The sequence below is a fragment of the Bos grunniens genome, chromosome 2, assembly GCF_055505025.1.
Source record: "Bos grunniens cultivar Pamir isolate PY7600 chromosome 2, Bosgru_T2T1.0, whole genome shotgun sequence".
NCBI classification, from domain to species: domain Eukaryota; kingdom Metazoa; phylum Chordata; class Mammalia; order Artiodactyla; family Bovidae; genus Bos; species Bos grunniens.
In genome coordinates this window covers 26,050,095-26,065,615 of record NC_141166.1, presented here as the reverse complement: position 1 = coordinate 26,065,615, position 15,521 = coordinate 26,050,095, and the positions used below count along the sequence as shown (strand labels likewise).

Below are 15,521 nucleotides of genomic sequence, written 5' to 3'. Positions count from 1 at the left end.
CACTGCTTTCTACTTTATTCAACATCAATGCACAAGTGGACTTCCTGTGCGGACGACTAAAGGGCATCCAGGAGAAGAGAAAGACCCTCGGGGAGACAACCCCACAGCAGAGACTCATCTTCACAAAAACGGCTCAATGTTGATTTCCACACAGGAGCAGGGCATAGTCAGCTCGAACTTGGTGATAACGTCGGGATGAAGGACCCCCAGCTTCCCGATGCTCTGGCCCCGGGCAAAGATCTCTGCACATCGCCCAGGGAAGAACACAGGGCCTGCAAGACAGGAAGAGGAGAATCAGTGCTTCTCCAGGCAAAAATGTCAATAGACATTTAACACTGAAAGCTCGCTAGTCGCCTTTAAAAAATAACTGTTCTTTAAACTCCTGGCCATGAAACCAGAGTGCTCCCTTGCGCTTTCTGGTTTCTTCTTAAAATGTACTTCTTAAAAAGAAGCATTTTCTTCAAGACACCCTTATAAGGAAAAGTTTAGGGGCAAACATGAAAATGGGGACCCTGTGTTTTTATTTCAGTGGTCCAGACAGGATGAAGAGGAGGAGACTGAAGGAGCGGAGCTGGGAGGAGACATGGGGAGGGGGATGTGTGCAGACGTGGAACTGCTCTGAAAGAGGACAAAGGGAAAATGAAATGTAAGACCAACCCCCACTGTGCCTGCAAAGAACCTGTTCTGAAACAGGTTCTTCATAGTAACACTTTCTGGATGCAGAGTCTACACTGAATTCACGTCCTGTTCGGAACAGCACTCTTTTCTACCTCATTCCACAGAGAAACACAAGCTGCGCTGTCTTTGGCAGGCGCGGGCCTTGGACCAGAATGTGACCCGCATTCCTGTGGGCAAGAGAACCTTCTGAGCAGTTCTGGCACATCTACTGTAAACCGTGGCAAAGGCCAGCCCCAACACAGGGCTAGCCTGACCCCTGATTTACTCAAGACAGGTAGAAAGTTCCCTCTTCATTCGGGTGCCAATGACATGGATATGGCTGACTAACCCAGAAACAGTTCTTAAGGTTTAAACAGCCAAAAGACGAGCAGACAGACACCCAGGCCCCCGCACAGTCATGCAGCAACGCTCCACGCTCTGCTGAGGGAAAGCGAAGGCTGACTCGTTTCTCTCACCACCAGCTTGAAAACGGATCAGGTCCGCAGCTCCCCACTGACTCAACCAAAACGTCTACTCGTATGAACTATAAAAACCCCGAGCCACAAGCCTCCAGCCTGCCGTTTCTGAGCAAGTGCATTATTTATGAAAGAGTAGAAACAGAGTCTCTGCTAATGGCTCCTAGGTCAGGACGATGAAGAAACACAGAATTGGCGTGTATGTGGGGGGGAGTTACCATCAAGTCAGAGTCTGCTAGAGACTTAGGAAGGAAGGATGTTTGTTTCCATTCCTGAAAAACATTTTTAACTATCATTCTTAAAGAACCCCAAAGCAACCCAGCTGAAATATAAGGTGGTCTGCTTCTCATATCTCCCCAAACTAAGTAATTTTGCTTTACTATTAAAAGCAAGAATTTCAATGAACTGCATTTGAAGTTCATAATGGTTTGGCTGTGTGCATTAATCCACACTTGGAGAGAGGGGTCACACGAAATAATACAGAAAGCATACTCATTGATAGTGTATGGTATTAGTGACATACAAACACTGTTAAATCTGACAAAGATCGCATGTTTTAATTCTGTCAAAATAAAAACCTAACTTAAAAGACAAAACCAGGCCAAACAAACTTAAGTTTGACTTTGCTGGCAGTCCAGTGGTTAAGAATCAGTGCTCCCAATAGAGGGGATATGGGTTCAGTTCCTGGTTGGGAAACTAAGATTCCACATGCCATACAATGCAACCAAACAAAAAAAAAAAGACAAGACCACCCTCTCTCACACCAAATACATCTTCAAATGACAAGTATTTAAAAGTGTTGGTGGTGAGCAGTATAATCAAGAATTGTAGAGTTACAACCCTTACATAGAATTCTATCTGAATAAACTACAGTATCTAAAAAAGCCTATTTTTAAAGGCCATTCAGAGAGGAAGTTTTGAAGAACTTTCCTGATAACCTTGTTATGTTTAGGAATCCTCACTGTACCAAAATCCTTCCTTTTTATCTGTCTTCCAATTCCAATTTGATTGGATTCATTTTAACTGAAGCATAAAACCAAACTATTTTAGAATCTAAGCCAGATGTGCTGGTTCTACAATGTTAGCAAAATAAAGCCAGAGAGATAAGAACTTTGAATTTTTAGTTCATAAAACAACTTTTCAAATCAGCACTTTTTTAAGCAAAATTCAGTGACGTTCTTCTTTAGCCAGCAAGCATGACATCGCCAGCTGGCCCTCTCTCTAGAAGTTGGCACCGAACTCTACTGGAGCTCACTAACTGGTTAAAAACTTGATCAAACAAAAACATTCATATCACCAAAGAGAATGTTCCTCCTTTCCAAAGAAAGGCAAAAAGAACGGAAAATCATATCATGCATTATTTCAAATATATCCAAGTGTGGGAACATTGTCAATGACACCAATGTCAAAAGTCTCAGCCTCCACAACTGCCTGGGGTCAGGGGGCCTCCCTGCAGAGGAGCCGCTGCCCAGCGCAGGGGCTCCCAAGGGGATCCTCCACCCTCTCATCCAATGCCGATCCTCCCCTGCCCATCCACACATAAAAACTAAACCGAATGGTGGGGTTTCTGTATAACTTCACTGTGCCGAAAACCGTTTTAAAGCGTGATGACAATTTTCACTTTTCTTGCCCTTTTTCATGTTTAACAAAGTCTTAACATGTTTTGATTGATGCCTCTGTTAAGTTAGCGGAAGGCTGAAGGTCTCTCTTCTCCAGACATAAGTTGAGAGGCACACAAAAGTGCCTTCAAGTTTGTAAGGGGTACAGAGAGACACTGTGCCACCTGACTGATGCTATATGTGAACCAGACATACTGAAAGAAAATTTCAAGTTACTACAACATAAGCATTTCTTAGTGCTTTTAAAAAGTCTTTATGGTTCAAACCAAACTTTGCAGGCAGAACTGAATGGCTTCAAAGAAGGCCGGATGAGAGAGAGAAGTGCTTCACTAACAACAACAAAAAGTGAACACGCCCCCGCTAAGGCAATTAGGGCCGAGTTCAAAGATGCCCGCGCCCCCTTCATCAGCAGGAGGGGCGCTCAGCACATCAGTGCGCTCCAGCCAGAACCCAGGCCACCTGAATCGGTCTTTCCAGAAGTAAAAGAAATCACATCTGAGTGGAACCTAAATATGGGTCTAAGCTTATGAAAAATCAGACCTGGATGATAGCCGGAGGCCCCTTTAATCTCACCGGCAAACAAAATTATTTCTGGAGAAAGAGAAGCCTACTGTGTCTAGAATCATAAAGTTGTTAAATTCAAGGGAAACCATGCTGCCTTGTGAATGGGAATTCTGAAACGTGAATTCTACAAACTGCCTTCTTTTAATCATTCATTTAAGCCCAGAGTTCCTGGTTTACTGTTGTACCAAGGCACATAAATACTACAATTTTCAACCTGTGCCCAAAACCTCTCCAGCCAAAAAGCCTCTCAGCCCAGTTTTCTACCCAGTTCTTTATACTGATTAAACCCTCAGCTTTGATGGTATCCATCACAGCAAAATGGCTTCCAATGGAAAAACAGATTTGGGGAAAATAAGTGTTCTCTGTTGAAATACATGTGGAAGCCCAGACAAAAGAAACGTCAGTTAAGCACAAACAAGAATTTAATTTCCAGAACTTAGTGGGGTGTAAGTAAGTCCCTTAATTAAAGCTTTTGTAGCATCTCCTCCAGGTCTGTAATTGTCTCCCTGTGCTGAAACGGCAGGACCACTGTGAGGACCTTGGGGGAATTCTTGGGCCAGTAATCCGGCACAGCACCCAGTCTTTAGCACATTTTCTGGCTAATTGACCTTCAAAGAGTTTGTGAGCTCCCTCTCTTACTCGTTGCCAAACACCTTTCACAGTTTCTTTTTGCCCTCGTCTTTCTTTTGGAGTAATATTATAGGCCCGAAGTTTGGATAAGCTTGACGCATAGAGTTTATTCCTGTAATTGTGTGAAGCATCGGAAGCAGAAGCTTAAGGCGGTAACTGAGCAGATCCCTAATCTGAAAGCTCCTTGGTGTTATCAAGCATGAAGCTCTTACTTCCTTAATCTTTAACACCCCCGTCCACTGCCCACCCACCACCCCCCTGCCCGCCATCGATTGTTTTCAACTAATTCATTTGGTACTTTATTTAATCCATCTCTAAAAATCACCTACTTGTACAGTTTTACTTTTCCCTTTCTTCACATTACTAGTATATGCTTTGAGGTTCACACCCACATATTGTAACTGCCAGCAATCTGGTACTTTATCATTCAAATTTTCCATAACAAAAAGAACAAAATTAAAAGGAGGGTGAAGAACACCGGAGAAGGAATGTTGGTATATCATACACATCACAGCAAGTAACAGAAGCTATTATCATGAGCTTTAATAAAAATAACCATCTGTAAGCCCCAAACACAAAATGCAAAGTTATGTAGATAGAGTAAGCTACTGAGCCAAGAGAAAGTGTTTTAAATCTGTTCTAAAGTGTTTTAAATCTGACTATGTAAATAATATGGGGTGGGAGGAAGGAGAAAGGAAAAATCACCTAACAGGCTGACTCTCGGGCCAGCACCCACCCAAACCAAATCCTTTCCATCTACCAAGTCCCTAAATCTACAACTAGATATATATAAAATTATCCAGTCCGAGGTCCAATAACCCGGCCTAGGAAATCACACGAAAGGAAAAAAAAAAGAAAACCCAGTGTTCCATTTCTGGAGGGAAACTGACAGACGCGGTGACGGGCCAAGAGCAGAATGGGGCTCTGATCATAATTTCCCACAAAGGACTTTTTCCTGGTTTCCCCCCACTTTTTGATAAGGTAGTTACTACGCCTTACTATGTTGCCAGCACATCAACCTCACCTTCCTTTTCTAAATAATTTAAAGGAAAAAAGAAGACAAAATATAGGGCTTAAGAAAACTGACCACACACTTATGTGAGCAAGGTATCATTCTTAAGGGTTGTGGTTCTCAAAGTTTTAGAAGCAGTAGTTTTTTTTTTATTGTTTTCTGGAGTGCCTCAATGCAATGAGGGAGCACCCAAGGGGGAAAGGCACAATATAGGTAAGACATTAACTCATAAAAAGAAAAGGTTTAGGAACATCAGGAGGAAAAACTGCTGTAACTACCATGATATAAACACACACGTTTTTTTCAGATCTTAGTATACTCCAGATTGGAAGAAAAGTTCTCTGCAAAGACCATTTAATTTGTAAGTGGAGACTAAATAATTTCCAACTGGTAATATAAAACACCCATTTTCCCCAGACACACAGAAGTCTTCACCTTACATCTGATGTGAAATATTTATGGCACCTAAAGTCTTTAAAGAGAGGGGGCCTAATCCCTTGAGTGTAATGGCTATCTTTCATCCCTTTCTGAAGATCAAAAGAAAGAAAAGCCCCGTACACAACTTTACAGTGCTAATCCCAACACACCTGCAGACATCATTAACCCTTAAGTCAGAGGCAACTGGACAGGAGAGCAGTGCCAGGCCCACTTACCCCCACCGCACGGGCTCAGAGAGGGAGCCTGTGCTCACAGTGACATTCTATCAATCAGTTCAGTTCAGTCATCAGTCGAGTCTGACTCTTTGCAACCCAAAGGACTGCAGCACGCCACGCTTCCCTGTCCATCACCAACTCCCGGAGCTTACTCAAACTCATGTCCATTGAGTTGGTGATGCCATCCAACCATCTCATCCTCTGTCGTCCCTTTCTCCTCCCACCTTCAATCTTTCCTAGCATCAGGGTCTTTTCCAATTAGTCAGTTCTTAGCATCAAGTGGCCAAAGTATTGGAGTTTCAGCATCAGTCCTTCCAATGAATATTCAAGACTGATTTTCCCTTAGGATTGACTGGTTGGGTCTCCTTGCAGTCCAAGGGACTCTCAAGAGTCTTCTCCAACACTATAGTTCAAAAGCATCAATTCTTCAGCGCTTAGCTTTCTTCATAGTCCAACTCTCACATCCATACACGACCACTGGAAAAACCATAGCTTTGACTAGATGGACCTTTGTTGGCAAAGTAATGTGTCTGCTTTTTAATATGCTGTCTAGGTTGGTCATAGCTTTTCTTCTAAGGAGCAAGTGTTTTTTAAAAATAAAGTCTGTCACTGTTTCCATTGTTGCCCCATCTATTTACCATGAAGTGAAGGGACTGGATGCCATGATCTTAGTTTTCTGAATGTTGAGTTTTAAGCCAAATTTTTCACTCTCTTCTTTTGCTTTCATCAAGAGGCTTTTTAGTTCTTCTTCACTTTCTGCCATAAGGGTGGTGTAGTCTGCATATCTGAGGTTATTTATGTTTTTCCCAGTTGATTGATGTTTTTCCCAGTTGATTCCCAAGATTGTTGATTCCCAGAATTGTAGATTCCCAGAATCAACAATCTTGATTCCAGCTTTTGCTTCATCCAGCCCGGCATTTCACATGATGTATTCTGTATATAAGTTAAGTAAGCAGGGTGACAATATACAGCCTTGACACAGTCAAAGGCTTTGGCGTAGCCAATAAAACAGAAGTAGATGTTTTTCTGGAACTCTTGCTTTTTTGGTGATCCAACGGATGTTGGCAATTTGATCTCTGGGTCCTCTGCCTTTTCTAAAACCAGCTTGAACATCTGGAAGTTCACGGTTCACGTATTGCTGAAGCCTGGCTTGGGAGAATTTTGAGCATTACTTCGCTAATGTGTGAGATGAGTGTAATTCTATCAACAGGACAGGGCAAAATCTGCCCTGCTAATAAGGACTGGGTTCTGTCAGGCTTTGTGCTTAAAAAGGAAATCAGCAAAGTCCAGACTACCTAGCTTCTAACTAATGGAGAAATGTCTTCAACAAGGAACCACTTTTTTTAATAGATCACCACAATCACTTTATGACTAAACATTTAGAATCATGACTGCAAAATTTTCCAGTTTTACTTAGTATAAGGAAATTTATAATTTATTTCCATGGCTATCGCCTTTTGATATCTGTCGTTTTATTTACTTTTTTTATTACGGTGTAACTGACCTACAACACCGTGTTAGTTCCGGGCGCACAGAATGGTGACTCAGTATTTCTATACATCACAAAGTGATCACCACTCTTAGAATTTTAAAGTCTAATCTTAGCTATGTTTCTCTCATCCTCACCAAGGAAAGACTGGGGGCTGGAGGAGAAGGGGGTGACAGAGGATGAGATGGTTGGATGGCATCACCCACTCAATGGACATGAGTTTGAGCAAACTCCAGCAGACTGTGATGGACAGGGAAGCCTGGCGCACTGCAGTCCACAGGGTCGCAGAGTCAGACACGACTGAGCGACTGAACAACAACAACAAAGTCAAAGAAACAGATCCAACATGGAGTCAGGTTTCACTCTTTTCCCTGTTACAGGCTTACTGCTGAGGCTCATAAGGGAGGAGGAAAGCAGAGCACAGAGAAGCCAGGTAATGCAGGCAGCTGACCTGGAGAGACAGCTCCATGCTGGCACCTCGTCCCAGTCTTTGTGAAGGTTTGCCTGGCCTGGGTGCCCGAACTGCTCCTGAATCCTTGGCAGCAAATCCCGCATGTCTTTTACTTATGACCTGAGCGACTGAACAACAATTCTAAAATAACGCCCTCATCCTGTATCTGTCTTGCACTTAAATCATTTCCCCCCAAATTTTCACATTTCTTAAATGTTCATAGGACAGATACAGAATCACAACTTCAAAAATAAAAGGTATAGATCATCCTGCTTTCCAGGGTCAATAAAATGGGTCTTTCCGACTCTTTCATCTTATGAAAACCTTTAAAGGACAGCAAAATATGCAGAATTTATTACTTTCTCCACAGTTATAGTGAAAGAATAAAAACAACAATAAAGAGACTATTCTATGATAATTAAAGAAAGACTGGAAATGTTGTGTATTTGAGACTGTATCTATAACTTCACAATTAGTTAACTTTTCAATTGAGACTTTTGGCCAACATGGAATAAACATAACTTCAAGCATGCCATTAGGAGAGATGTGCTGTAGTTTCAGAATTAAATTTCAGCTGACAAGTAGGGCATGTTAGAAGAGAAAGAAGAGAATAATGAGATTGTGAAAACAAAGTACCCTACTTTCGACTCATCTTCCATCCCCAGTAAAGGGAGTGACTTGGTCCCAGTGCAGCCCTGGCCAAGCCCCCAAGGACAAGCAAGTTACAGATGGAAAAAGCAAAGCCCAAGAAGATTAGTGGACCTGCCCGAGGCAGGCAATAGTATAGGCCCAAGAGTGAGCACCTCTGTGTGTGGCCTGAGGCACAGAAGGCCTATGAATAGTGTTTTCAAACTTTTGGTCAAGCTGTCCATTTCATGTGTGCAAACTTCTGGTTTAAAATTAAATTAAAAAACAACACTTAAATAAAAGACCGACAACCGCTAGCCTTAGGACATAACAACATGCTCTGCAATATTATTAACATAATATAATACGGAGCTAGATACCTAGAGCTTTTCCAAGGAAAACGGCACTACGTTAGAAAAAAATCCCATCTAAGACAGGCTTCCTTAAAGAATAAGTTTCAGATTCCTGAAACAAGGCTGGAATAATCTGAGTGGATAAAGAAGCACCACAGTAACACCATCTAAAAAGGGGAAGAAAGCGCACTGTTACGTTAGACCCTATGGCGGAGCTACTTCTGACACATTTAAACTCCTGTAGGATCTTAAAACTGGAAATGACCCTGGTGGTGATTCTGTCCATGCTTTATCTCAGATATAAGAAAATGGATACCAAAGAGGTTAAGAAAACCAGCCAACCAGGTAACAGTCAAGCTGAGAACCCAGTTCCTTCTTGAGTCTGTGACTTTTAGCCAAAGATGACTTTCTGAAGGGCAGATCTAACATCTACCCTGAGGGAACTCCGGGGAGTGATCAGCCATTCTAAAATGTTTTCCCAAATTCTTAGTCTGCCCAGTACAGACAGGACAGATATTATCATTCCCATTTTACAGATGAAGAAACTGGCACAAAGGAATTAAGTCCTAAATCACCTGGGCTAACACTACAGAAGAACCTGACCCAACACACAGGACTTACTGTTACTATAACTCATCATGGTTGATACCTCACTGGCGATCATACCCCCCAGTGCCCAATAAAGTGTATTCTTCCCTTGCATTTTAGTAAGAGTCTGTATCATCTTAACATCTGCTTTTTCAGCTTAGTTTATATTTACATGTTTATCACATTCCATTAGATTTATATGTCATTTGCCAAATTGCTTTTCAAGTATTTAATCTTGGCGGTGTTTCCAGTTATTCACTATTACAAGTAGGGTCCTGTAACATATATGTTATTAATACCTTTTGCTCTTTCTTTGCTTCTTGCCTTTGCCAAAGGTAGTACCACACAAGTAAAACAATGCTAATTACTGTATAGTTCATAACATATCAAAATGTTAAAACAATGGACTTTTAGCAATAGTAGGACCAACAAACCACAAACTAAATATAAGATCACACTAATGGTTGGATGGCATCACTGACTCAATGGACATGAGTTTGAGTAAGCTCCAGGAGTTGGTGATGGACAGGAAAGCCTGATGTGCTGCAGTCCATGCAGTCACAAAGAGTCGGATACAACTGAGCTACTGAACTGAACTGACCTTGTTCTGTACAACACTGATTTAAAAAAAAGTCCCTTATATAATACCAACTACTTCCTTTTTTCAGTTCCACGGGTGGAACCAAAAAAAAAAAGCCATCAAAGAAGTCCAGGAAGATAATTCCAAGAGAAAACCTTTGTTCAGAGAATACAATTCATAAACAAGCTAGGAGCCTTTGGGAATTAAAAGAATGGGCAGAAACCCTTATCTTCTGGAAGAATACCAAGGCATAGTTAGTGGCTGCGATCAGAGAAGGCAATGGCAACCCACTCCAGTACTCTTGCTTGGAAAATCCCATGGACAGAGGAGCCTGGTAGGCTGCAGTCCATGGGGTCACTAAGAGTCAGGCACGACTGAGCGACTTCACTTTCACTTTTCACTTTCATGCACTGGAGAAGGAAATGGCAACCCACTCCAGTGTTCTTGCCTGGAGAATCCCAGCGACAGAGGAGCCTAGTGGGCTGCCGTCTATGGGGTCACACAGAGTCGGACACAAATGAAGTGACAGCAGCAGCAGCAGCAGTGGCTGCCATAACAACACTGATAAAACATTTAACAGCTACTGATGAATACTGGGCAAATCAAAACAGGAAACAGGAAGTTCTAGAGACATTCAGAGCGAGGCACTTTATCTGTTAATTTTGCTCAACTGTTTACTCCTTATGGCCAGCTTCAACATCGCTCAAAATAAAAATACTGTAACTAGTCACTGCTGCTGCTAAGTCGCTTCAGTCCTATCTGACTCTGTGCGACCCCAAAGACGGCAGCCCACCAGGCTCCCCCGTTCCTGGGATTCTCCCCACAGTTTACTGTTTAAAGAAAGGCAAATAATTAATTAACGTCTATCTATTTGCTGATGCTTCCCTAGTGGCTCAGATGGTAAAGCGTCTGGCTGCAATGCAAGAAACCTGGGTTTGATCCCTGGGTCGGGAAGATCCCCTGGAGAAGGAAATGGCAACCCACTCCACTATTCTTGCCTGGAAAATCCCATGGACAGAGAAGCCTGACGGGCTACAGTCCATGGGTTGCAGAAAGTCAGATATGACTTAGCAACTAAACAACAACAACATTTGCTAATATAATGGGCTGTGTTGCTGTTTCCCACGTTTCTCCTTTCCCCTGTTCCTAAACATAAGGAAGTGTGTGCGCGGCTGTCAAACAGGTGTAGTTTCAGAAGGTGGAGAGAGTTTTTCTATTCCACTAAATTTGCCCCACCCTTTTTAAAGCTAATAACCTAACATTTCCATAAAGGGACCAAATTTTCTCCTTTCACAATGCGAAAGGGCTAAAAATTAAAGCAAGTTCACACTGGTATGTATCAACTGAACCTCAAGTCAGATCCTTTCTTGAAATGAAATTTTCTTTTTTTAAAAAAAGGCAGAGTGTTTACAATGAGAGTCCTGGAGGGGTAGGAAGGAATGGAAGAAGGAAAAACTAAGACGTAGGAAGGGCCACCCAGGCTGTAAGTGCTGGAGGGCTGGGGTCTGAAGACAAACTGCCCACCTTACACGCAGCCTATTTGGCCTCAAAGAGCTCCCAGCAGGACGATGACACTCCTGACCCTGACCCACGACCAACCCCGGCTGGTGGGTGCTTGGAGATGTTTCTAGGAGGGGGACAGGTTGTCCAAGTCACCCAAGTGACTATTACACTTTATTTCTCAAGAGGGGGAGACTAGACCACAGCTAATGAACACCAGGATCAAAACCACAACAGGGACCTGCCTGAATGAAGTTAGATTGTCTGCCTGTCATTTATAGAAAATTATCAGGAATGCTTTAAATGAATGTCAATCTGTGGGATTCCTGCAATGATGTAATATATAGAAGGCTATCTCTCTAAGACAGCCTAACCAGGGGACAGAAGAAATGTGCTGACAGATGAAAGAAACTCAGAGAAGACAGATATTAATAGATATCTGATTAAGGTTCTGCTTCCATACTGCCCCAAAGTCCACAGTAAAATATGCATTTCTCATTTTTTAACAAAGCAGACTCTGAATTAATATGAGATTTACAAAATACCAGTGCAAGCATTGTTTAAGGCATTCTACAGTCTTGCCTGTTAAAAATACTGGGAAAATAATGGTCAAAAGGTACTTTATTGTAGGCTATGTTCTAAGTACAAAAAGAACTGAAGATAAAGCTTTAAACTGTTTCTAACAATTATTAGTAATAATAACTGATATTATTCTGAATAAAGATGGACAGAGTAATAATATAAATTCATCAGGAACCAAGATTTTCAACGTAAAAAAAAAAGCCCTTATAAAGCCCAACATATTAAGTAAAAATCCTCTAATCCTAAATATAAATTGGAACTGTCCACATGAAATCAATGCTTTTCTTTAAAAAACAGAACTTTTTTTTACAAAAAGGTTTTCCTCAGCTCTGCATTTTAAAAAGTCCTAGAAACAAAGACTCACTCAGTAGCAATGAGCAACCTTAGCACCTAGATTGTGATCTAGATTTGATTTCCCACTAAAGGAAACCAGGGCCACTTGGCGATATAGCTGACTCCAGGTTTGAGGCAGAAACTATATAAGATGAACCCAGAAATATATCTCCTATATTATAATCTACTTCCAAAAAAGCAACACCATATATAACTACTTTCTCCCTTTCACTTTAGTAAGAGCCTCCCTGCCAAGAAAAGTTTCTCAAGACTTACAAAGTCTTCTCCCCTCTTCCAGAATAATCTAGTCCTAAAGGGGCCAAGGAAAGCAGAGATCCCCACACTCGGGGTGGGCACTGGGTGTCAGAACTACAGGGGGCAGGGAGGGTACCCACAGATGAGAGGGGGCAGCCCCAAGTGGGCAGGCAAGAGGTCCCCAGAGTCTGAGAGTGAGTGATGAGCCGGGCAGACACTCAGGGTATGAGAGAGGGTTCAGTTACAAACAGGGGCAATGAGCAAGTAAGTGAATAAATTATGAATCATGGGAACCGGGTTTTTCACTATCGGAGAAGTGAGGTACAAATACCTAAAGGGAGAAAACTGTAATGAACCCTAAGGTGTTGAAGGGATGGAGATATTAATATGGGCTTATGGTTTTCAAAACACATAGATATAGGAGTAAATTAGTAGATACAGGTATGTCTGTGTGCACCTAGAAGCCTAAATCTTGGCTTTCAGACACCGCTTCCCACTAAAAGGAACCAGGATGGAAAAATGGGACAATGGAAAGTTCAAGATAAGCCTGGAATATCTTCTTATGCCCAAAGCAAGAGAGTCCTAATAATAATAAAGAATAATAGGAACATGTTAAAAGGACACAGAAGCCAGCTTGAAGGGATTCCCACTGGCCAAAGTGAGGACAACATGAGCATCAGAATAAGTAACGGATTAAAAGACACTGCTCCTTGGAAGAAAAGCTATGACAAACCCAGACAGTATATTAAAAAGCAGAGACATCACTTGGCTGACAAACGTCCATCTAGTCAAAGCTATGGTTTTTCCAGTAGTCATGTACGGATGTGAGAGCTGGACCATAAAGAAGGCTGACTGCTGGATTAACTGATGCTTTTGAACTATGGTGCTGGGGAAGACTCTTGAGAGTCCCTTGGACTGCAAGGAGATCAAACCAGTCAATCCTAAAGGAAATCAACACTGAATATTCATTAGAAGGACTGCTGCTGAAGCTGAAGCTCCAATACTTTGGCCACCTGATGCAAAGAGCTGACTCACTGGAAAAGACCCTGAGGGGGTGACAGAGGATGAGATGGTTGGATGCAACTCAACGGAAATGAGTTTGAGCAAACTCCAGGAGATACTGGAGGACAGGAAAGCCTGGCGTGTTGCAGTCCATGGGGTCACAAAGAAGTGACTGAACAACAACAAAATACATTGGATAAAATAGGAAATAATTAATCTGTACTGAATAGATAAACATACAGGAACACTGATTAGGAACAGAACATTTACATAATTTCAATGCTCTTCCCCTCAAAATGCTTATTAATTATAAGGGAGAGAGGAATAAGTTGACAGCAAAGAAATCCAGTAGACACAAGCTTGATCAAGGGATTAAAGTTAACTGCCTCAGCTGTGAGATAAATAGAAACTGGGTGCCACTGGCAGGATGCACCGAGAAGACAGCATTACTTCTGCAACATCCTTTCAAAGATGCCGAACTTGAATCTACTGGGAAGAAAACATCTGACAACCCCAACCTGAGGGACACACTATGAAATGAAAGTGTCAGGGTCATGAAAGTCAAGGTGAGACTATTCTAGAACTCTCCAGAAGGAGGCTAATGACATGACATGACAGCTAAAGGCAACAAGTGATTCTTTGATATAAAGGATAACTGATAAAACTTGCACACGGTGTAAGGATTAGATGGGGTTAACATGAACATGAAAGATATTTTTCTGGTTTTGATGATTACATTTTGGTTATGGAGGACACAATGTCCTTTGTAAAAAATATACACTAATGAATTAAGGGGTATAGGTTGGCAATTTACTCTCAAACAGTTCAGAAAAAAGTATTTTGTCTTGCGTCTGCTTTTTTTTTTTAATAAGCTTGTAACTGTTTCAAAACTTTTATGGAAGCTTTTGCACAGCAAAGGAAACCACAAACAAAATGAAAAGACAACCTACTGACTGAGAGAAAATATTTGCAAACAATGTGACTGACAAGGGATTAATGTCCAATATATACAAAATGATCATGCAACTCAGTAACAACAACAAAAATGAATAACCCAATAAAACTGGGCAGAAGACCTAAACAGACATGTTTCCAAAAACATACAGATAGCCAACAGGCACATGAAAATATGCTAAACACTGCTAATTAGCAGAGAAATGCAAATCAAAACTACAATGAGGTATCACATCACACTGGTCAGAAGGGCCATCAAAAAGTCTCTGAATAATAAATGTTGGAGAAGGTGTGGAGAAAAACGAACAGGTACATCACTATGGAGAACAGTATGGAAGTTCCTTAGAAAACTAAAAGTAGAATTACTATAGAATCCAGCAATCCCACTCCTAGGCATATATCTGAACAAAACTATAATTAAAATAGATACATGCACCCCAATGTTCATAAGAGCACTATTTACAATAGCCAAGACATGGAATCAACCTACTTGTCCATCAACAGGTAAATGGACAAATAATATGTGGTATATAAAGTCAATGGAATACGACTCAGCCATAAAAGAATGAAATAATGCCATTTACAGCAACATGGAAGGACCTAGAGAATATCATATTAAGAGAAGACAGAGAAAGACAAATATTCTATCACATGTGTAATCTAAAAAACAGTGCAAATGAACTGATTTACAAAACCACCTCAGAGAGAAAGAAAACAATTTTATGGCTACCAAAGGGGAAGGCGGTGGGATAAATTGGGAGTATGGGATTAACAGATGCATACTACCATATATAAAATAAACAACAAGCATTTACTATACAGCACCAAGAACTATATTCAGTATCTTGTAAAAGCTATAATGGAAAAGAATCAGAAAAAGACAAAAAAACCCCAAAAAACCTGAGTAGTACAAATCACCCTAAAAACCATCTCAACTTTCAGGATTTGGGTCCCTGAAACTGCAAAATGAATTTCTTTTGCATCTCTTTGTATTTGGGCCACAGTCTTTTCTACAGAACAGTGGAAGCCAAGGTCTAAGAAGCAGGAAAAAAGGAGTACACGGTGTTAAACAAAAATACCTTTCTCTCTCTTTTTTGCCCAGCACATACAGTTAAACTGAAGGCCTTACAAATAGCTGTGAAAAGAAGAGAAGAGAAAAGCAAAGGAGAAAAGGAAAGATATAAGCATCTGAATGC

The 15,521-nt window shown here is 41.3% G+C and overlaps 1 protein-coding gene across 3 annotated transcripts in view; it reads right to left on the bottom strand.

Annotated features, from left to right (window-relative positions):
- FARSB (phenylalanyl-tRNA synthetase subunit beta) overlaps window positions 1–15,521 on the bottom strand; it is a 73,774-nt gene continuing 58,253 nt past the window's right edge. For all 3 annotated transcript variants that reach the window (XM_086366205.1, XM_086366194.1, XM_086366183.1), the window contains exon 17: window positions 1–272. In XM_086366205.1, the coding sequence (XP_086222331.1) occupies window positions 121–272 (152 nt within the window). In that variant the 3' untranslated portion in view covers window positions 1–120. The remainder of the gene's footprint in view (window positions 273–15,521) is intronic.